The sequence below is a fragment of the Zosterops lateralis genome, assembly GCF_965231275.1.
Source record: "Zosterops lateralis genome assembly, chromosome: 3".
Lineage (NCBI taxonomy): Eukaryota > Metazoa > Chordata > Aves > Passeriformes > Zosteropidae > Zosterops > Zosterops lateralis.
In genome coordinates, this window is record NC_139764.1 from 49,423,243 (window position 1) to 49,445,585 (window position 22,343).

Consider the following 22,343-nt stretch of genomic DNA (forward strand, 5'->3'; position numbering starts at 1 on the left):
ATATATCCTTCAGGTTTGGTGCTACTGTGCTTCATGCAGCACTGAAATCTAGTGCAATTTCAGCGCTGATATTTTTTTATGTGGAAATTGTCAGAAAAGATGCAGAGAGCTACTAGTTCACAAAGCATTGTGTCTATAAATGCAGAGCTTGGGAGCCTCTTCACAAAATCCACTCGAGGCTTTATTTTTCTGTTCAAATATTCACTTGTCATGACTAGAGAGATGCAGCAGAACTGAAGAGGTGAAATAAAGATTTTAAACAGTTTCCTAAAACTTTTGGATTTGGTATGAGTGAACAAACACTAAAGAGGGCTGGGTGAAAGTCTTTGGAAAAGGTGTCACAAGCAAAATATTCTGTATAATGGAGGAAAATTGCTGCTATAAGAATTTGGGAACATCTCTTTTAAAGAATATGTGGTAGCTCTACCACATTTTATTGGAAGTACCATACACTCCACATGTACATACATACACATCCTGTCATATGTGCACATGCATGTACACCACACACATACACACACAGCTCCATTTAAGAGTAAAAATCCTTGATAAATATATAAAAGGTGGAAAAAAGGTAGAAATTCTAGAACATGGCATTAATTATGGATCTTGTTGAATCTACTAAAGGCCTGTGACTTTTTACTTTTTAGCCCCATTTGGGGGAGGGGGGGAGCTGAATTTTGATTCATAGGATAGCTTGGCATGGCAGTCCCTTAAAACCCAGTTCATTGCAGTGTTATTTCAATAGCAGTTTAGTTATGATATTATTTATTTCTCTTCTTGGGTGTGTCTGTTTGAAGCTCAGAATTTTCTGCAAGCATTAGTTTATAGTAGATAACAGAATAGAGCACAGTATTGGAGCAGTCCTTTATTGTCGGAGCTCTGTAATCTTAAATGTTTCTGAAGCTTTGTAGTTCAACCAAACAGCTGCAAATCCTTGTTCAGATTACCAAACTGCCATGTAAGAGGCAGGGGTTTTGTTTGTTTCAGGTTGTACAGCTAGTTTGGCATATAATCACAACTGGATATGTAAAAGAAAAAATAATACTTTGAAAACAAAGTTAACAATGCTTAGCTTCCTCCTTTGCAAATAGTATAATGATTGAATGTGAGCAGTGTAGTCAATCTACTGAAAAGAAACCTAGTTCACCTACCAGCTTTTTACTGGGAGCTGAGAAAAAGAGAATGTTGATTTGAACTTGAGTTTTTATATACCTTGGTATAATGATTTATAATCCCGGTCCAGTAAATGCTTCATTCAGGCAAATATTTTCTATACCATTTCCTTATTCTTTGGAAGAGCTCAGAAAAAATGTAGGCTAATTAAAGAGCAGATTGAACACAAATGAATCATTAAAATGCCAGGAAAGACACAAAGTACATTTCCAGAAATACTTTTTAGGTCTGCCTGCATATTCTTAAACGTTATCTCTGTCAAAATTCAGTTTGGAAGAACATCAGTGTCATCTTTTACTGGAATCGTCATTTTGTATTTTTGGACTCTTCAGTATAAAAAAATCTTGGTGCATTAGTCACAGATAGTGCTCACCAAAATCTAAACAGAAGATCTGATAAATTATAGATCTTCATTAGGATGGTATCAGGACAAATCTTGAATCATTATCACAGAAGCTTTTCCCTAAGGCAAAAAGGCAGTTTTTGGTAAAAGTTGTACTATATTGGACATCATCTCTGCAATACACTGCAAGGTAAACCACTATCTCCAGCTCTCCATCACTATGTACAAGTTCAGTAACTTGGATGACAAAGAAAACTTACAGAATAAGACTGATCATAAAATAAACTGAGTTTCACTTCAGTTAGGTATCCTTATTATCCTTGTATTCTTTCTCTGTTTTTTGTTTTTTTTTTCTTCAAGGTGAAAAGGTGTGTGTTTGCTCATTTGCTCTTTTTTTCTTATTTTCCTCAAATGGAAAATGTCCTTCTATACCCAAATTGTTTCATAATGTTGATACTTCACTGGAACTGTAATGAAATAATCCCTGCAGAATATTAGTGTGGAAATAGTTAGACGTTCCCAGTTAATGCCTAAAGTAACATCATTGCCTTGATTGGCCTGTATCCAAAAGTAGCTCGATAATAAGCTCTCACACAAGTTTTTCTAGTTTGCAGGAAGAACTTTTACAAGTCAGCACAGGAATTAGAGAATAGGAGCAGGAGGATGTGTATCACACACATGTAATAAACTAACACCAGGTTCTGTGTTGCTCTTGAAAGGTTCTTGGCTTTATACATCCACATGCTGTGACTTGTGGCTGGTGTGATTGTGTGTGAAAGCTAGCATTAGTTGTTGAGTGGGCATTTATGGAAAGCAGCCTCTAAACAGCTGATTCACACCCACCTAAAAATATGATGTATGAAGACATCTTGTAACCTAAGAGCATTAGTAAATCTTTCATGACTAAATATTTATCATAAATATTTTTTTCTTACCCAGAAGGCTGTAGACTTGATGAGTTGTTCTTTGTGCTTCCATCTGTGCATTTTCATAGAATCATTTCCTGGAGTAACTTTTGAACCTATTGAAAACTTAAACTAGATTTGACAGGAAACTTGTAGTCTAAATTTACTAAGCTGTTAAAAATTTCATGGAAACTCATGGGCATGCAAGAGAGGGAAACCCTAAGTACTGCCTTGAGGAGGGTAAGAGACATAGCATGAGTTCACCACCACAAGTAAGTAATCTTACTGATCTTCTAGCTCCCCACCATGCAGCAACAGGCTGCCACAACACATGCATTGTACAGACACTGGAACCTGGAATGATACTTGCTACCTCTTTTTTCCCAGCCAGTGGTGAAGGTGCAGGGGCACTTAGTAAGGGTAGAGTGGAGGTGAGGACAGGGCAGGAGATACGCAGGACAAACTATATTTGAGTTGGTAAAAGTGATTTGGCAGGTCTTTGTGACATTGCTATGGGTAGCACAAAGTCCACAGCATGACAGGCATTTTTCTCTTCTCATAATGTTTTGTTCAGAATAAGCAGTCCACTTGCAATTCATGTGCAGTGTATGAGTTGCTTGCCAGGTACATGTAAAACAAATAAACTGTAGAGAAATGATGGAGAAGTTACACTTTTAACAATTCCAGCATTAAAAAGTTTAAGAAAATGCACTCGTATAGGTTTTGGGGTTTTGTGATCAGTGCAGATGTGATTGAAGTTGTGGCTTCATGCATAATATGGATACAAATAGCAGTTTTAAATGATACACCTGTGATTGTAGAGGCTGTACAAACCTGTAAGGGACCCTAAAAGCTTGTGTGGTTATCTGGCCCATTTTTTAAGTTCATGCTGCTAACTCTGTAGATGCACTTACAGCTGAAGTAATGCAAGCACACCTACTTGTGCTGTGAATGCATCTTCCCTTCACTGTACAGCCATCCTGCTGGTAAACAGTGTCTTAGAAAAATTGCATTGCCCTCTCAGTCTGCAGAATGTGATGGAAGTTGACTCTGAGGAAAATATTGTGGTCACCATGGTGGTTTTGGAAGCTGCGCTATAGACAGTGTTTCTCACTTTGGATTGCAAAGTTGTTATGAGAACCATCATTAATTTGTTATAAATGGTTCTCAGTCCTGAGACTGAACATTTTTTGAGCTTTCACTAGTAATTATTTATATGTTAAAAAAAGGTATCAAAGCTTCCAGTCAGCCTGTTGAACTTGAACTAAGTTGCAGTACTCTTAAACTCTAAGCTGCTTCTGACTTTTTATAACGTGACTTTATATAACAAACTATTTTTAAAATTGATCAGAAGGTCTTTTTTATGTAGATCTAAAGTTATCTTCTTTAATTGTAGTTTTCAGTTATGAGCATCTGTCTTTCAAGAATTAGTAGCGCTAATGTGGTAAAGAAGGCAAACACTATTACTTAGAAACAACAAGATTTGTTTCCTTACCTTCTTATGAACAAATGTGAGAGGATGAAAATGCTGAGATGGTCTTTTGCTCCTCTCTCCTGCAAAATAAGTTGTTTATTTTAGATCTCAGATACTAGGAAAAAATTAAGAGGATTGTTGCTATGGCATAGCCATTGTGCTGATACCACTCTCCTTGTTTACAAAGGAAATAGCATTTACATATTAAACAAACTGACCCTGCTGGCTCCAGTGTTTGCTATTTTACCTGAATTGGTTTGAACTTACAGTACTTCCACTGTAGTTGGTCTGATAATGAGCTGTTCTTGTTAAGTATTGTTACTTTCCCAATAAAGGCAAGGCAAAGAGACCTCTATGATTGTTACATATAATTGACCCCTGTGTGAAAATCTGATTACAGCTGACAGCCCACAAAATGGGCTGTGCTGTGCAGCCTATGGACTTTTCTCAGCAGTATATACAACACAAGAAAGAGAAACAAATCTTTGTTCTGTGCTGTCATATAGAGTTTTGTCAGTGTGTTATTATCTGAAAGTTCTGTGTTTGAATCCCTTTTTCCATGATCGAGGTGTCTTTTACCTATATTTGAATCCCATCTACTCTTACATCTCTCATACTTGCTGTTAATTGCATTGATGGATGCTGCATCTATTGGAACAGTAGCTGGGAGAAGTAGAGGACCTCAGAATTGTTATTTTCTAAGTATTTTTTATCAACCAATGCTCAAAAGAAAAATTCCTTTTAAAAATATGAAACAGTGGAATTAACTGTATAATGCAGCTGATCTGTGTGGTACAAATTTGTTACTAAATTATAATAATAAATTCTGTTTTACAGGAACACAGTCTCAAATTTGAGAATGTGCATGACTGAGATCTCTAAATGAGTGTGTAATTTTTATTTAAATAAAGACCCCATAGTTAATGTTGTCAAAAACTGAGAAAAATCATAAATTGTGCAAATATCTTTCAGGGATAAAATTCCTCAGCCATCAAGAAATATAATGAGTATTCTAGCCTACATTTTTTCTTCTCTTTTAATAATGTCCCAACGACTGCTCCTTGGTGCCAACTTTGATCTCAGTTTCTGCAACAGGACACAAAGATGGCTTTACCCAGTGGGGTTTAATTTATGCAAATCAGCAGATGGCTTTGCAGGAGTTTGATTTGTTATGTTTCCTAAGTGGATGACTTTGCTTTTTTAAATACCCTCCCAGCAACAGATTTGTCAATATCTTGCATTATATTTTTGAAATGGCCTTTCAATTACATTAATTGTGGTTTGTTTGATTTTTTTTTTTCCTCTCTCTCTCCCTCCTTTATTCTCTCTATAGATTCTGGGACTTTTCCAAGCCTAATCCCTTGCTGGAAACAGTTGAGCATCATACTGAATTTACATGTGGTCTCGATTTAAGTCTTCACAACCGTGGTCAGGTAAGAGCTGGCATGCATTTGCTTTTCACTTGCCTGTTATAGGCACTGTGCTCATGGCTGGGCTGCAGAACTCAGATCCTGAATAAGTCACCAAATTGCAGTAAGGTTCTGGAAGTGAGTCTGGCTGAATGCTTATCAAATAAACCTCGTTTCAGGTCCATTTTTATTTGTGAAGCAGTTCTTTGCATTGGGTAGGAGAGGAGGGCAGGACAGACAACATTGTAAAATCAGATAACTGAAAGCCATGGTGAACTCTGGGGAAATGAAGTATTTTGTTTCATAAGGAAGAACAGTAAGGAAGAGTCTAGAATGCTAAGCTGAGATACAGAGCTTTCTTCCATCTACTTAAAGTGTCAAGTTAAATGTTGGTAGTGTCACATATGGTGCCTAGGCCTGGTTTGGCATACTGCTTAGAGGACTAGGAGAGGCTTAATCTGTGGCTGGAATTCAAAAACCCCTCAGCTATTAATGTGAATAAATAGAACCTATTTTATCAGTATCCCTTATTTGTGTACTGGTTCTGTCAGGATTCCCTTCTCCTTCTGTTGCTGCAGTTGTTTCTATTTTGTAAACAGGATTCTTTTTTTGTAGTAGAAAGGGTTTTTTAGTCAAGAAACTTTGAAAAACTGAAGTTAATTTTTTACTTTAAAATGAGAAAGCCTTTAGTTTTCACACAAAAATTACTGTAAGCATATTAACAGTTCCTAATGCACTATTTAACGTGCCAGAGTTATAATTTGCATCTAGATTATTTTCAAATTCACAGTAAAATGATTTTTTTTAGCCTAGATAAAAATTATAAGATCTGCATTCACATTCTGTTTGGACAAAGCAAATTAAAACCATTGTCATTTCTGCTGGTAAAAGGACACAGGAGAAAGGTGTAAGTTTGGCAAAATACTTATCTTACTGCACGTAGAACCATTCTAGCTAAATGATAGCTTTGGTGGGTTTTCTGCCTAGTTGGTTGTTCCTTAAATTCTGTTGCTTCAGTGGTGCTGCACTGACTGTACACAAGGCCATGCTGTGAACCACATGGAGGAATTTGTAAAGCTGAAAAAAGCTTTAAAGGTTCAGGTTATTTTTCATCCATGCAAGGCAAGAATAATTACAGACTACTTGCTGGGGATTGAAACTCCATCTGGAGTGATAGATGTGATTTGGCTGCACTGGGTCCAGGGGGGGCAGTGAGCATAGCACAATACGTTTAAGGCTTCACAGTCCCACAGCAGTGCATGTGCTGAGCCCAGTTCAGGTTTCCATTAAGTTGGTGTGGGTTTGCACTTGATTTGAATGAAGAGAGAAGATTTTTTCTTTCACTTTGTATTGGGGATGTGATTTCTTTGACTATAAGCCCATTTCTTCATGGTGGATAATGAGCTGAAAGAAAAATGCACATGCATTTTTATGTTGAAAAAAGGAAAATGACGGTGTGCATATCCATCAGCACTAGGACATTTGTGCGTTCAGGTATCTTTTTGCCCATGCAGAGATTGTGCAAGTCTGATGTTGGACTTAGTGCACAAAATCTATAAATCTGGGGTACATATCCGTATTTACTGAGTGCCAATGTGCGTTCCAGACAGAAGTTTGGCATTTTCAACAGCTTTTATACTCCTCTGTTTTTTTCCATTGAGTTGATTTAATGTATTCTGAGGGTTGGATATCACAGAAATGCAAATTGTGAAAAAAAAAATTTAAAGAAGGTTAAAAATCCATCATAAAATTAAACTCTCACTAAGTTAAAGAGTGAACACAAGGGAAACATAACCCCCATTTTTCAAGGAGAACACATGAGACACCACCCTGACTATACTTTGTTCAGCTCTGAGTAGGACATAAGCCTGTTGGAATGGGTCCAGAGAAAGGCTGTGAGGATGATCAGAGGGCTGAAGCATCTCTCACACAAAGACAGGTTGAGAGAGTTGGGGTTGTTTAGCCTGGAAAAGATAAGGCTCCAGTGAGACCTTGTAGCAGCCTTCCAGTACCTAAAGGGATCCTCCAAGAGAGCTGGAGAGGAACTTTTTACAGGGACATGTAGTGACAGGACATGGGGTAATGGCTTCAAACTGAGAGATCATTGGTAGGTATAAGGAAGAAATTTTTTACTGTGAGGGAGATGAGACACTGGAACAGGTTACCCAGAGTTGTAGATGGAAGTGTTCAAGGCCAGATAACCTGGTCTAGTGAAAGGTGTCTTTGTGCATGTCAGGGTGGGGTTGAACGTGATGATCTTTAAGGTCCCTTCCAGCCCAGACCATTCTATGGTTCTATGAACACCTGCTGAATAGTTGCTTCCAGTGTGAACACTTGTAGTCTTTCCCTGGCTTCTGCATCCATCCAACAAAGATTATTTGCTTGAATTTTATGCTGCTATTCCCGATATGTAGGTTGTCTTGTGTCTGTTCTTTATCAATCTGAGGATGAGCTCCATTATTTGTTTTCTTCATTTATTTGCATGATTTGTGATTTTCACTGTGTGCTTTATAAGGAGTTACAGCTTCAGATTGAACTGCTTCTCTCCTCCAGGGAGAAAGAGAAGAAGGATCCAGGGAGAATGCAGGGTATTTTATTTATAATGGACAAGCTATTAATTTATACTCAAATTAAGTACCATTCTGGTCATTAACCTTTGCTTTCATTCTTAATGATATCTTTTGTTGTCTAGAGAGATTATGTTTTCTTTGGCTTTGCAAAATGAACTTCAGCATTCTTGAAGTATTTTTTACATGTCAAGGAAAAATTATCTGCACTATTGAAAGTGTTCAGAATAGATATTATGATTAAGTAGTTAGTAATCTAGGAATTACAAGACATTCCTGTGAGATTTAGAGAGATAGAGCTTTGAACAGAACACACAGGTAGAGAGTAGGTACATGCAGGCAAGTTGATTCTTGGGCTAAGGGAGGGAACATGTAGAAAGCAATCTGGTCATAAGGAATGTGAAGAGTATTAGCTAGTATTAGCTAGATGAAACAGTAAACTCCTTTGTGCTTAACTAAATATTCTAGTATCTATTTTGGATTAGCTGCCTCTGTGTAAAGTAGGTGTTTTTTGCAAGTTTTGAATTTTAAAAGTCAGATGTTGTTTGGTTTAAAGGGTTTTTTTTTCCCCACCATAACGTTAGTGTCAGATTCATAGAAATTTGAGACAAAAAACCAAACTTTCAGATGCGTAGAAAAATGTGCATTTTGCAATGCAAAATATTAACAGAAACGATCCTCGTGATATTTGCGGTATTTCTCTATTAAACTGCAAGTGCTGATGTGAGTGTTTGCCAGGCATGTTTTCCAGGAGAAAATACTCCCAACTTCAGCTTTCAGCCAAAGTAGCCCAGGCACACAAGAAAACAGTGACAAGACCCTAAGCCCCAAAAATCTTTTAAATTTGTGATGGTGTGTAGTATTAAGAACTGAGCAAATCTGTTTACCCTGTCAGCAACCTTAAGAGTATGCATTTTTTAAAACCAGATAGTTCTTTCCTAAGTTTAGGGATAAGAGAAACAACTGAAGTTTGCTTCCTTCTATACACACTAGATAGACATAGAATATATATAGGGATTAAAAAATGGTAATCAGCTAGAAACTATTCCTTGCTTAGAGCTGGTAACGCTAGACCATGTAGTGGAGTTGTGCTCTGTAGCTCATGGATTTCTTACTTCTCTCCTGATTCTTACTTTCTCTGTATGTGATCTGTGAATATTCTCATGGATAAAAATATCATACTCCTTTAAGCCATCTCTTCCTGGGATTTTGCTGTGTTTACATTCACGTTTACATGCTGTAACTAACTTCCTTTGGTGTTACTTCTGCAGCTTTATTTAAAAGCAGCCTTTTTCTTCTCTAGTAGTTAAATGCCATATGGGAGTCATGAATTCATTTTAAACATTATCAGGCAATCCATTAATAATGCAGATAAAAGTACAGATCTTGTAAACATTCCCTTCTTGTCTTGAGTCTGAAATTATTTCCATAATTATATAAAAAATAGAAAATACATATGTATCATGAATTTCTTAAATCACGGACAAAAAGATACCCAGCTCTTACTGTTGCAGTTCTAAAACAATTTTGCCTAACACTCTGAATTTTGTCTGAAAATCTTTTCTAGCTACTCCTCACATCTGGTCTGAACTCTGTAAAGCAGCCAGTGGAAAGTATAAACTACTCATTTCCATTGATTCTGTGCTGCTGAGATCAGTATTAAGTATCTAATGGGAACAGGAGAGGAATCTTTCCATTTCTCTATACTTCTGTGCTATGAACAATGATATTCCTAAACTGCAAGGAAGCGTAGTGTCTTAGAGCATTTGATACTTTAGACATCTGTGACATGCCAGATCTGTACAGGACTTCACAATGTACAGTGCTGAGGTGCTCCCTTTGGAAATTAAAAATGTTCAGCTCCAAATGAGAATGAACCAAGTGTCAGTTCTCTAATTCAAAACCATCTGTTACCTAAATGCATGCTGAAGTCTAGGTTTTAGAATAATTTGTGTACAACACTAATAGTGACCACTTAGGGGTTGCTTCTACTGTGCTTGTGTGTGTTTGGATCGTAATTGCACTAGAAAAGGGCAGCTGTCTGTGTAAGCAGCTATTTCTGTCAACAAGTTTGGGAGGAAACTTGTTTTCTCTAACCTTCTGGCTGCATCTCCTTTTTTTTCCCAGTTCTCTTTCCCATCCCACCTGGTGGGGTTGGGGTGAGTGAGCAGCAGCATGGTACTCAGTTGCTGGCAGGGATTGAACTTTGACACACACAACACCCCATATTATGGAGACAGTGATGTACCAGTGTGGTACCTGTGCTGTGTTACACTGTCCTTGTGATTTGGCCTTCCTGAACTTCCACTCTCTCCTTAAAGCTGCGGGGTGTCACCAGATGTTCTGCCAAACCACAGTCTGCTCCTTTCTTGTGGTGGGCAATGGTAGAGCTGAGAAGAGGTACCTGCAATGGGCTGTTGAGCCCATGAAACTGATGGTGTCCTGCATCACTAAAATTTTAAAGCTGCCATTTCTTAATAGCTGAAGGGAGTCCATGGCCAAACTATATTCACTTGACCTGCATGCCCTGAAGGTAACTTGAAATCTAGTTCTAAATTCGTCCAGCTTTATGGGGAAATTTTTGATCATTGTCAGGTTTTGGCGTGCAGGTCTGTTCTGCTCCTTGTCTTCTTTGTGCAGCTTTTGCAGTGTGCTGCATTAGCTGTGCCAACACAGGAAGCAGAAGGGACAGGAGGGGCTGCAGAAGTTGGCTTAACCAGTATAGCCAAATATAAATGCAAATGATGTCTTTAGTAAGGCTGTTTGGCTATGTATTTTGCTGTTCATTTAAATTAATTGTGGATGCTCAAGAGGCCCAGAAATGTTGATTGTTCCATATAAAAGTGGAGTTACATCTTATGGAAATGTACAGAAAAACAGACATTCTCTGCTTTTTTCTTTTGTTCACTTGCTCTTATCTTTTTCACCTAATTACTAAGCACCTGATAGCTTCCATCCAGCTGTTGTGGCTCTCCCACTGCTATAATTATAACACTATCTGTACTTTGCTTTAGTCTCTCCTTATGGTCCTTCTCGAGGATGCTACTAAAGTGATGCAGTTTCTTTGAGATAAAGAGCCTACTTATCTAATTTCAGAGTGGATTTTTTCACCACTGCAAGCGTTAAACCAATCTGAACATCTTACTGAGTTGGAGGGACTAAAAGAAGGGGATATTTCTTACCGGTGCTTACTGTAGTGTATGTCTTTCCCAAACTGTGAAAATCAAACTTTCACTATGTAAATAATTAATGCTCACTATTTGCCATTATCAGTAAAAGTCTCTTGGTGTTTGGAAATTTCTGTCAGACATCACAATTTTATAAAAGCTGCAAGTGTTTGGAGAGGAAAATCAATTTTGATACTGAAGTACTGGGAAGGATGAGAAAGAGTACTTTCTTACTCAGTAAATGTGTTGCTTGTGCATTTTATTTGGTGCAATGGTTTACAAATACTTGCTACTTCTGTGAGCCCCATCTTTTACTCCGTGTTGTGGATTCTGTTACTCTTCTGCATGACCAGTAAATGTTTGAGAAGTCCTGGTGAATTGCACTAGTGAAACTCAGTGGAAGACAGCGGGATTTTGCAGGTGCTACTGAAAATACTGTTTGGCTCACAATTACTTGTGATTAAATCCCAAAAAGGAAGGAACTGAACTTAACTCTGAGCTGAAGGATTAATTTGAAGGTGGGATAGGGTCATTAGAAAACAGTTTCACTGATGTAAATTGACTGCATTTGCGGTTACCAAGGTCAGTATCAGCACAGAAAGGCATTTTGCAATTCCAGTGAACCTTCTGCAGAACTTAAAATTGACTTGCCAATTAAGTCAGTTCCTGGAAGACTGAGATGGTATCTTCCTCCTAATTTTTAGAGTACAGAGGAATTGCTACCAAATTTCTGGAGATTTAAAGGATTTTTTTCTACCCTGCAACTCACATCTCCATTTCCTTTACCACTTACTGATGAAAGCACACTTGGAAGACTTGAATTTAGGAATGTGTGGCATGACTTCAAGTCATCTTCCCATTGCCCATGTCAGAGCAACAGAACAAATGATGAGACAGCTCTCGGCTTCTTAGATCAGTTCTTTGTGACGTATCTTTGCAGTGTGAAAAATGCCCCTCAAGTCTTTGATCTCTTTTTTTCCTTAAGAAAGAAATTAATTTTTAAAGCAGCATTTGGAGCATCTGTTTCTGATAACTCTAGTTTGAACCTAGATCTTTATAAGAAGTTCTGCTCTGGGGTTTGTTTCATTTTGTCTTTACTGGAAATAATATTTAAATCAAGGTGTGTTTTTTTCAAAAGTAAATTTTTAAAAATATTGGTGTTATTGCACATTGAAAATAACAAGTTTTATTTGCAAATTCCCATAATTTTCACTCTCTGTAAAGGCTGGCATCATGCAGTTCACTCTGGCAACTGCTAACCAAACAGGCCACAATAGTGGTCCAGATCTTGTAGAAGAAAATAGGTATTGAATGAATTGAAACTCAGGCATGATCCATTATGCACTTGACCAATTAGTTTCAACCTGTGAAAATAATTTGATGAGTAGCAAACATAATAGCTTGTTTTATCTTCAATTAATCTCCATCCCACAAGCTTAGAGGATGTTCAGGATCCTTCAAAAATATGTAATAATGATATAAATAGACCATTAAATTCTGTTTGAGAAGGCACAGAAGATAAGGAACTAAAAGAGGGAGGGAAGTACAACTAATGGGAGTCAAGAACTGATTTTTTTTCTGCTGACTCTTCTACAGAAAAAAAAAAAGACAGGTCTCATTTGAAAATGGGATGGGGAAAAGCTGAGAAAGGGATCTCTCTCAAGCACATTTATGTATTATCACGTGATTCATTGTGAGCACTCTGGAAACTCAGTGGCACCAAGACAGTTCTGGAGATATTAATCTAGAGAGGGCTGTCCTTTGTTCTGATTAAACCCTTTCATAAAGGGTAATTGAACTCTTAAGTTTTTAGTTGTTCCTTTGAATATATTTAATCTTGATTAGGGCTTGCAGATTTATTGTGCCTTCAAGTTCTGAATAAAAAAGTTAGTGGCCAACTTGGGAATTTTCTCCTGTTCTCTTGCTTCTTCTGAACAGTAAAGAGGCAGAATGTCATGCAGGTAATTGCACTAGACTGAATGGATTGCCCTCGGGTGCTGGAAAAGGTCTAAGTCTATTGCAAGGCAAGATGATTGTGATGAATAGGAAACAGAGGGCCTGTCAAGGGAGTAAATCAGTTAGTGAGTCAATGGAAATGGCTCTGATAAATGAATGGATGTCAGTATTAAATCAGTTGGTGGAAAACATTGTTATAGTCTGGGACAAGGATAAACATTTCAATAAAATACAGGATAGCTGTTTTAGCTGAGTTGAACTGCTTGATTTTCTAGTCAAGCAGTTAGCTTTCTGGGATGATTGCAGTTTTTTATTTGCTTGCTTTTTGGCTCTCTTGAAGAGAAATACAGTGATCCTCATTTTTTGTACTTGTTTTTGTGTCTTTACTAGCCGATAAATTGGCGTGATGTTTATTCTGCAGTAATAACAGTATAGTACCTTTAATGTATATGCTGGTACTGCAGTTTTGCTACTGAAATAAAAGCATTAAAGACAATTCATAAATGTCATTTTATTAGGCTGCCTTTGTTCCATGTAGCTTTAGTTACAATGAAAATTACCAGGCTGAGAATGCCTCTAATGACACAATAATCTCTGTTATTTCTTGATGTAGTTTACCAGTCAGTGCAACAGAGAATATTCTTGTTTTACAATTAAGCTCTAATTATTCTGCTTTTTCCTGCAGTTCAATAGTTAAAAGTTACTATAGTAAGACTACATTCTATAGAATGTACTACAAGAGTATTCATAAATGATAATGAAGGTTGCATGACATACAAAATAATCAATATTATAAAGATATTACAATTTATACAGTTCCTTACAGTTGAAATAAACTGCCTTTCGCTCTGCTGTAATAATAATAAAAAAAAAAAACAAAACAAACAAACAAAACAAAACAAAAAAAACCCACCAAAAAACAAAATGCAAAAAACCATGCAGCCTCTAAAAACTGAAATCAGTGAGATTTGTTGGAATCTCAGAATAAAATCTGCCCCCAGTAAGGCAGATATTTTTTCATGCTCCTAATGGCAGGGACTTTTATCAGGTGTGCAAATAAAGTGTGAATCCATTTTCAGTTTTTCTTTGTCTTCACCCCTCCACAGGAAGATTTTCTTTACCTCTCAGTAACATCATCTCATTGGTCAAAATATAAGCCCTAGGAACTTGCCCCTTTTAGTAGGCTATATTTATTTACTGTGGTGTGTTGGATGAGCCTTCATCCAAATGAAATTTCTACCTCTGTTTTAATATTTAAATAGCATTTGTTTTATTTTTTAAAAAAGGTTAAAATGCTTTGAAGTATGTATTAAAAATGGTGCTATGTCACATGAGAACTGAGACTTCTAAATACTTTTAAAGCACTTACATTCAATATCCCACGTTCCCCTCTTCCGGGGAAAGGCACACAACTGTCGTAAGACCACTGTATAGGACAGGTGACAAGATAAAAGGCAAAATGCAAGGAGAAGGCATTTTGTAAATGGATGAAGTTGCTGCATGAACAAGCCCTTCTCTTTATCTTCGGATTCATCTTAGTTGTTTGTATTTGAGGCAGTGACAGTCTGAGCTACTGCAAAGAGGCATGTGGCACTCTCCATCAATGAATGCTGGCTGCTGCACTCTAAGCTTACAGTTGCCCCCTTTCTCTGACACTCTTGGCTGTATTTTGGAGAAAGTATGGAGAAATGGAAATGCCATTTAATTTTTTAATGTTCTGCCATGCTGGAGTGTCCCAGTTTCCCATAGATACCTGTTTGCTGTACTTCACATGTGTGTTTTCATCAAGGTTTCTGGTATCAGTATTCCATTATAGACTTCCTGCTGCTTGATTCACTGTTACTTACTGTAGCTTTTGTTTTCTTGTTGTTGGCTGGCTATGTTTTCTCCTTTCATGTGGTATCATTAAGTCAATGAGTCGGGCAACTTATCGTTAAGTGATCCTTTTCAAACTCTTTTAATGTCCCCTGTTTATTTTTAGTGTTGCTAGATTAAATGGTTCTATAACTGTATTTGTTCAAAGGTGATTTCAGGAATGCTAATTACATTCATAACAGGTGGGAATTCCCATGGGATTTTTTCCAAATGTTATTTTTGTTTCTTGTTTCTTTACAAAAATATGAAGTATTGCCTATACAACATTGATCTGTAGCTGTAGAGAATAGTAAAAAACTGCAGTTTATGGGATTGCCAGCTTCTACACAGCATTTAGTGGAAAAACTCAAGTTTTTTGGTATGATTTGAGAGACTGCAATGCAGCAGAACATTGTGCTACAGAAAGCTCTATTATGTCGTATGAATAGACAGACATATTGTCAAGAGTTTTTTTGACCCATTTAGATGTATATGGAAAGCACTTCAAATAACTAAGTAGAACCAGCTAAGGAAGCAATAAAAATGAATAATAGTGCAGTATAGTAAACACAAAATGGGCTAATTATAGTCTGAAATCAAATACTGTAGTTGGATTTCCAAATTTTTAGTGTGCAGCTGTTCATTCTGGCTCTAGAAGAGAACAGGAATTGTAGTCTGCATCAGAAGGAAGCTTGTTGTGCAGAGGATCCAATACTGTATCTTTTGTGATCCCAACTGGAAATGACATTGTAAAGATAATGCAATATGGTTTCAGCCAGACTGGCTTACATTTATTTGTGGACCTCATCAGCTTTTTCTCTTTAGCTTTCCTCTTTCTTCTTCTGTTTGCCTTAGTTCTTGTCTTGTCTTTCACAATATTTTGTGAATATATATGGTAAGTGAATATATATGGTAAGTCATGTTCTTGAGTGTGTTTAACCCTTTCACTTTGTTACATTTGCAATTAGTTTTCAAACCTAAAGCATTCTGTAGTCTTTTTCCTTGTGATCTTGTTAACTGTTTAAATCTTAAAACATTATAGACTTAGGTTAACCCCCTGGTTTTCTGATTTTAAGTTCAAGCCTTCATCTAAGATAGAGCTTGGGACATTGAATTTGGAAAAGTTTCAATTATACTCTACAGTTACTGTGTTTATAAGATGCCTTTGCTACAAGTGGCACCACTTCTTATCAGACTAGTGGGGGTCTAGGTAGTGCTTGAAGCAACACTACGACCTCCAAATCCCAATGCTCAGCAAATGCACATCTCTCTTCTCAACAATAGACAGTGAGCTCACAGTTTATCAAGCGTGAGACTGAAATTCTGGCTTAATTCTTCAGGAAACTTCCTGTATAATTTCTTGAACTTTTTTGGTTTTCCATTGCTCAGCACTAAACATTAGGAAAATGTCTATAGCAAATTTCGGTATCTGCGAGTATAAGAAGGTTGTTCAGATCTGGCCTTGAAATGTTTAGATACTATGGTAAAAGGAACCTAAGACTTTATAAAGAGAAGAAACATGGCAGGATCTGGTCTTTTTGGTGTCCTTCCTTAATTTAATATTCAGTTACATTCTTTTGCCTGTTTGGAACAATCAGTTGAAACCCAAAGGTTTTCCTGCTTTCCTCATGGGGAGTATGAAAAAAAGGATGTTGTTAATTTTCATGTTTCTCAGTAAAGTTAAAGTTTAAAAAACAAAACCAAACCAAAACCAATTTAGTTACTGTATAATTTTGAAGTATTGTAAGTCAGAGTACCAACTGGTATTAAATCCACAATATGCAATAAGTTCCCTGTGGTTTTTGTAAAAATGACACTTGTGAAGGATCTAAATAGATTGTTTGCTTTGTAGGTGGTGGACTGTGCTTGGGATGAACTAGTCAAGATCTACACTCCATCGTGTCTGGCAGTTCCTGTTTAGAAGAGAAGATGATCTAACACGCCAGGAACCTTTCTCTTCTCCTCCACAACCAGACTTGTGCTAAAGTGTCAACAGTGTCACTAATCTCAGTGTCTCTTTATAAGTAAAACTGCTTGAAAAGAGTGTTGTGCACTTGAACATGTGGAGACTTTAGGGCTTGGTTTACTGTACAGGTAGTACTTGAACTAGCAAAATGTTCCACAGCTACTCAGTGGCTGAAGAGTGGCCAAAGCAGATATCAGTGGTGTCTTCAGAGCTGAATAACCAACACGAGTTTGTGATCTGTCTGGCTCATGATGAGAACAGAGGCCTGAATCTTCTTATTCCTTATAAAGATTAAAAGTAACTGGCAGTGTATTTTGAGATGTCACTGTAGAAAAGAAAGGAAAGGAAAAGCAAATAAAGGCTTTTTACTGTAAAGTACTGTAATGTCAACTGAAGTTTGTATCACTCAGATGCATTTATGTTTTGCTGTGAGTCATGTTGCATTATTTTCTTTCACAATATGATGCGTTTACTCTTGATCGACAGTAAATGTCATAGTTTATAGCCAGCTGATTTGTTTGACCTTTTTGATTGCTGCTTCACAAAGATGATAAAGATTGTTTTCATATATTTTTCCTTTAGATCTCTTTGAGTAAAACAGTTGATGAAGTTATGTAGAAAGATACTCTGATAACAGAGAAAATGGTTATTAAAAAAATGAAATACATACAAAACTAATTGGATCAGAATTCTCAAGATTTAGAGATGGGTCGACCATCTTTTCTATTAGACTTGTTTTCTATTTTCACTTAGACAGTTCTTCCAAGAAATAGAAGAGGAACGTGGCCATATATCCAGTGTTTCTGGACCTCTGACCTAGTCAGAGCCTGGCCAAAGTGAGAACTGATGTCCAGACCTATACACATGCAGATTGATTGCATGATATAAGCATAGCAGATCCAGCATGGCCAAACTATTGCAGTCACTACAATATGCACAACATGTTCTAGGTATGTTGAATACTTTGCATTCCCAGTTTGACCCCTCAGCCCAAATGCTGGTACTTCCATCTAAGTTTTCTGGGGCAAGTAGAGGTGTTCAGATGTTATGTTTCTCCAAACACTTCCGAATAGTGTTTTAGGATCAAACTGTCATAGTACTGCAACACTTCTCTCCTGGTTTCCTGCTAGACATTTTTTTTTAACCTTCTTAAAGCAGTTTCCTTTCTGCTGTTAGCCCATCTCAACTACACTACCATTAGAAGGCTCTTTGCAGATTGGGTCTTTGCAGATTTCTGGTCAGCTTTTCATAGTGTGCTGTTAATAAATGCTCTGCCCTTCTGGGTCACAGCACTCATAGATCAACCAATAGCTGACACTGCCAGATCTGCTGGATGCTTTGAAGCAATGAAGGAAGGAATTCAGCTGAGACAAGAACTGCAAGTTGCAAGGAAAGAATGATTGCTCTATCTTGGAGAAAGAGCCGTGGAACTAACAGGTAGCCATGGGGATATATTGATGTGGTATGTAGGGCTGGACAGGAAGAAACTTTTTTCTACAACATGATAATTTGGATCCCAGTTGGATCTTGTATTTTTCTTGGTCAAATGCAAACTGCCCCCAGACTGACATCTTTTTGAGCTGAATTAATAACAAAAATTAGATTTTATCTTTTTTTTAATGACAGTGTGCTGTACCAAATCCCAAACATTTACTGCACTTTAATTCTGTGTGCTGAAGAATAATGCAAAATAAAGCTGTGCTGCATGCAGCTTTCAGCAGTACCATGGGCCATAAAATCTAATTTTAAGCATTGAAATTGATTATTTCAACTTCAATAGTTCCTCCACTCTTCTGTTTTATCTCCCTTTTCTGCTTTGATTACAAGTTGCTTGTCTAGTGGAACATTTTGGTGGCAGGTGTGTATTTTATATCCATGTTTCTGAGGGGACAGAGAGAGTGGGTTATTCCAGAATGCTGCCATAGCCTATTGGTTGGAAGGGAAAATTTAGAAAATCTAGTGCAGGGGGAGAAATTAGGAATTCTGAACATGCACACTCAGCACATGGATTAAATCTTTCCTCAACTGCCTTCTCTCCCCTCATGTCCTGGTTAGCTTCAGTGCTGAGGGTTGCTGTATCCGGATTTAATACTCTCAAAACAGGAGCACGTCCAGAAGATGCACATAGTAAATAAAAACTGTGGCCTTTAATCTTCCTGTGTGATCTTTGAATGGTGAGAATGTGCTGTAACATTTCTTCACTGTAACAGAAAAAACAATTTGGCAATAGTTGTTGCTGATTCTTAATTCTCAGGGAATATTTGCAATAGTTGTTTTGAAGAAATACTTCTTATTTTATGACCAAAATACTAGCTTCCAATCTTTTTTTTTTATTTCATCTACTGAAACAGTTAACAACAACAATCTAAGAGATGTAATATGTTCTACTTTCAGACTTGCTCCTGTGAAAGATTTTGTTGTTTTTAAGTCTGGGTTTCTCTTTGGTTCAAGAAACATATTGATTAATCAAGTTCTAAAGGCATGGATTTGTTGTTCTATAATGCTATTAAATTAATTGCACACAGTATCTTTGGCTATACTCTTGTGTTCACTTCCCCAATTAAGAAATGTTGTTCAAAAAGTAAATGCAGTTAAAGATACTAAGAGTATCTTCTAAGAAGAGTATCATAATCATGGTTTACTTCATGTATGAGTACTGGATGACAGTCACATTTTTCCCCTGTACTGTACATAAGTAGAGACCATACTTTATGCAGCTTTTCCTAGCTGTGTGTCCCATCAGCTGTTCATTTTCATAAAGGAAAGCTATGTTAAATTATTCTTTGTGTCTGCTTGTGCAGAGTATGTGTCAGTGATGAAGTGATCTCTTTCTTCTAGCCAAGTACAGTGCTGGCCTCAAATTTTGCTGCATAAGCAGGGTGTACTGTGCCTTTCAGTAATACTGCTCAGCTGTGCTCAGGGTCATGGGATGGGGAAAGGATACACAATTCTTCCCTGAGAGACCTCATGGTTGCATTAAACTCTAATTAAAGCAAATTTTCCATTAAACATTTTATAGATATCTTTACCATTTTCATCCAAGAAGCCATTATAAAAAAAATCTGTGCCCTGAGGGAGACACCAGTTTGCTCCAGTTTTTGTTTTCCTCTCACCTGTGTCATTGTAGCTGTAGGTGAAATGTAGAACTGGGCATAATTTCCTCTAAAGTATGAGTTAAGGTATCATAATCATCTCATTAAGGTAAGGAACTACAGAGCCATTAATTGCTATGATCTGCTCCACTTCCAGGCCAAAACTCTTTAACAATCAATGTATGAACTGAGCAGCCACTGTTCCCTCTGGGCACATGAACAGCCAGTGTGGGGGAAGTACCTTCACTGCAGTGTCACCTCTAATAATGTCTCCCTGTTGCTTTATTCAGTTCCTCCCCATTGAAGAGCAGGAAAACATTTTGTGTGATTGTGGAGTGCTAGAGAGGCAGTGGGAGACTAGTACTGAACCTGGCCTCAATCCATGTTGAGAAAGGGGTTGCTTGGGAAGGGACAACAGCTTCATCTCCACCACCCTTCCCTGTCTATAGACAAAATTAGGAGGACCATGAGAGGTGTTGCAAGAGAAGCTGCCCTTACAGCACAGGTGAGTTCCAAAAGATAGGATTTGGTACTAGAACACTTGACTTTCCAAATTGAGTTATTGGTGCAGCCTCTCCTTGAGTTCTCCATTCAGTTCTGGGCGCCACAATTTAAGGAGGACGTGAAGGTCCTTGAAAGCATTGAGAAGTGTACATCAAAGCTGGTGAAAGGGATGTCCTGTGAGGAGAGGCTGGAGGCTTTGGGCTTGTCTAGTTCAGAGCAAAGGAGACTGAGAGGAAACATCACTTTCTGATGCTTCCCAAGGAGAGCAAGTGAATAGGGAAGTGCTGATCTCTTCCCCTTGGAACAAAAGTGATAAGATGCATGAGAATGGTTCAGAGATGCACCAGAGAAGGTTTAGAGTGGACATTCGGAAATATTTCTTTACTAAGCAGGGATTCAGCACTGGGACAGGCTTCCTAGAGAGGTGGTTGATGTCTCAACCTTCTCTGTGGGGTGGTTTAAGAGGCATTTGCAGAATGCCCTTAACAACATGATTTAATTTCTGGTCAGCCCTGAAGTGGTAATGCAGTTGGACTAGGATGATCATTCTACATTCCTTACAAGTGAAATAGTCTATTAAAATTTTTGTTTCTGATATGTTTGTTTTTCTGTTTCAGTCAAGGAAATACTTAGCCCCCAAAGCAGTTTTGCAGCCTGATAATCTGCAATGTCAGAGATTGACTTCTCTAGTGATAATTTCACTGGTGAGGTGACAAAATTGTTTTTGCCAGAGGATACACACAGGCATAGTCCAAATTACTACAGTATTTCCAGAAAGCACAGTCTGACTTTTTTCCATCTGCACTTACTTGGCAGGTTTTTTCCCTCCCATGTGCAAACACTGTCAAGGTGATCCACAGTTTGCTTTAAATTGTGTTGCATGTGGGCTTGGGGGGAGTCCAAATAGAGGCTGATGTAAATGTGTTGGCACATTTCTCCAGTGGGTTCTGAAACCAGACTTGGTCTCCAGTACCTATGGTTTCTTTCCCTGCATTACTAGTTTTCATCTTCGGACATGCATTCTTAATGTGTACCTTGTTTAATTTCATACACCTTGCCCTGTCTCCTTTACCCTGCCTGTCCTGATGATGTTTAAAGAAGGCTCAAGATTATGAGGCAGCTCCGAATAAAAGTATAGTTTTTCCTTCCCTTGTGTTGCCTGACACTGCAGGGAACTGATGGAGAGGACTGGCTGCCCCAGAGAACAGGTTTTGCTTTGCCTTTTCCTTACAGTTGATATAGACTATTGCCATCTCCTGTTAAAACTTTCATCTGGAAAGTCGAGAGATGCGATCAGCTTAGTTAAGCTTTACCAGGCTTTAAAACATCACTTTTGAAAGCTGTGTGGCTACCAGGTTTTGGTGATTTCTCAAGGTAATTCCCTCTGCTAGAACCCGGTTCTCCCTGCTTTTCTTAGCAGCACTTCCCGTCTCTTTACCGTTCTCAGCCTGAGAACGCGCTCCCCCGGATAAGCCGAGGCAGGAGGGGGGGCACTGGGAGGGATGCTGCCGGCAGCCTCCACTGATGCTTTTCCCCGGGAGGCCGTATACTTTTGGGGAGTAGGAGAAGCGGTGCTCCCTGCTTGGGAACGCGCGGGCCTGGACTGATCGCCCTGCTCCGGGGAAATTTGGGCTTTCCCACGGCTCTTCCACGTTATTTTCGGGCCGGCGGCATTCGGCCGTGAGGCTGCGGCTGCCCCGCGGCTTTTCCCGGCGCGGAAAGCACTCGGTGCCCGCTCCCGCTGCCCGTCCTCCTGCACCCGAGCGGAGTCGGGAGGGGATGAGGACAGCGGGGGCTTCCCATCCCCGCGGAGCCGGGAGCGCTCCGGGATACACCGTGGGGCGAACCTGGAAAAACAGAGGGCGGGCGCGGCGGGATGGGGGACACCGACAGCGGCGACGCAAACACCGGGAATGGCGTGGGGACTCTC

The 22,343-nt window shown here is 38.4% G+C and overlaps 1 protein-coding gene across 4 annotated transcripts in view; it reads left to right on the forward strand.

Moving 5' to 3' along the window:
* Positions 1-19,341, forward strand: part of PEX7 (peroxisomal biogenesis factor 7) — a 47,051-nt gene extending 27,710 nt beyond the window's left edge. For all 4 annotated transcript variants that reach the window (XM_083857985.1, XM_083857984.1, XM_083857983.1 and 1 more), the window contains 2 exons: positions 5,232-5,331; positions 16,704-19,341. In XM_083857985.1, coding sequence (XP_083714111.1) covers positions 5,232-5,331; positions 16,704-16,772 — 169 coding nt within the window. In that variant the 3' untranslated portion in view covers positions 16,773-19,341. The remainder of the gene's footprint in view (positions 1-5,231; positions 5,332-16,703) is intronic.
* Positions 19,342-22,343: the final 3,002 nt, after the last annotated feature.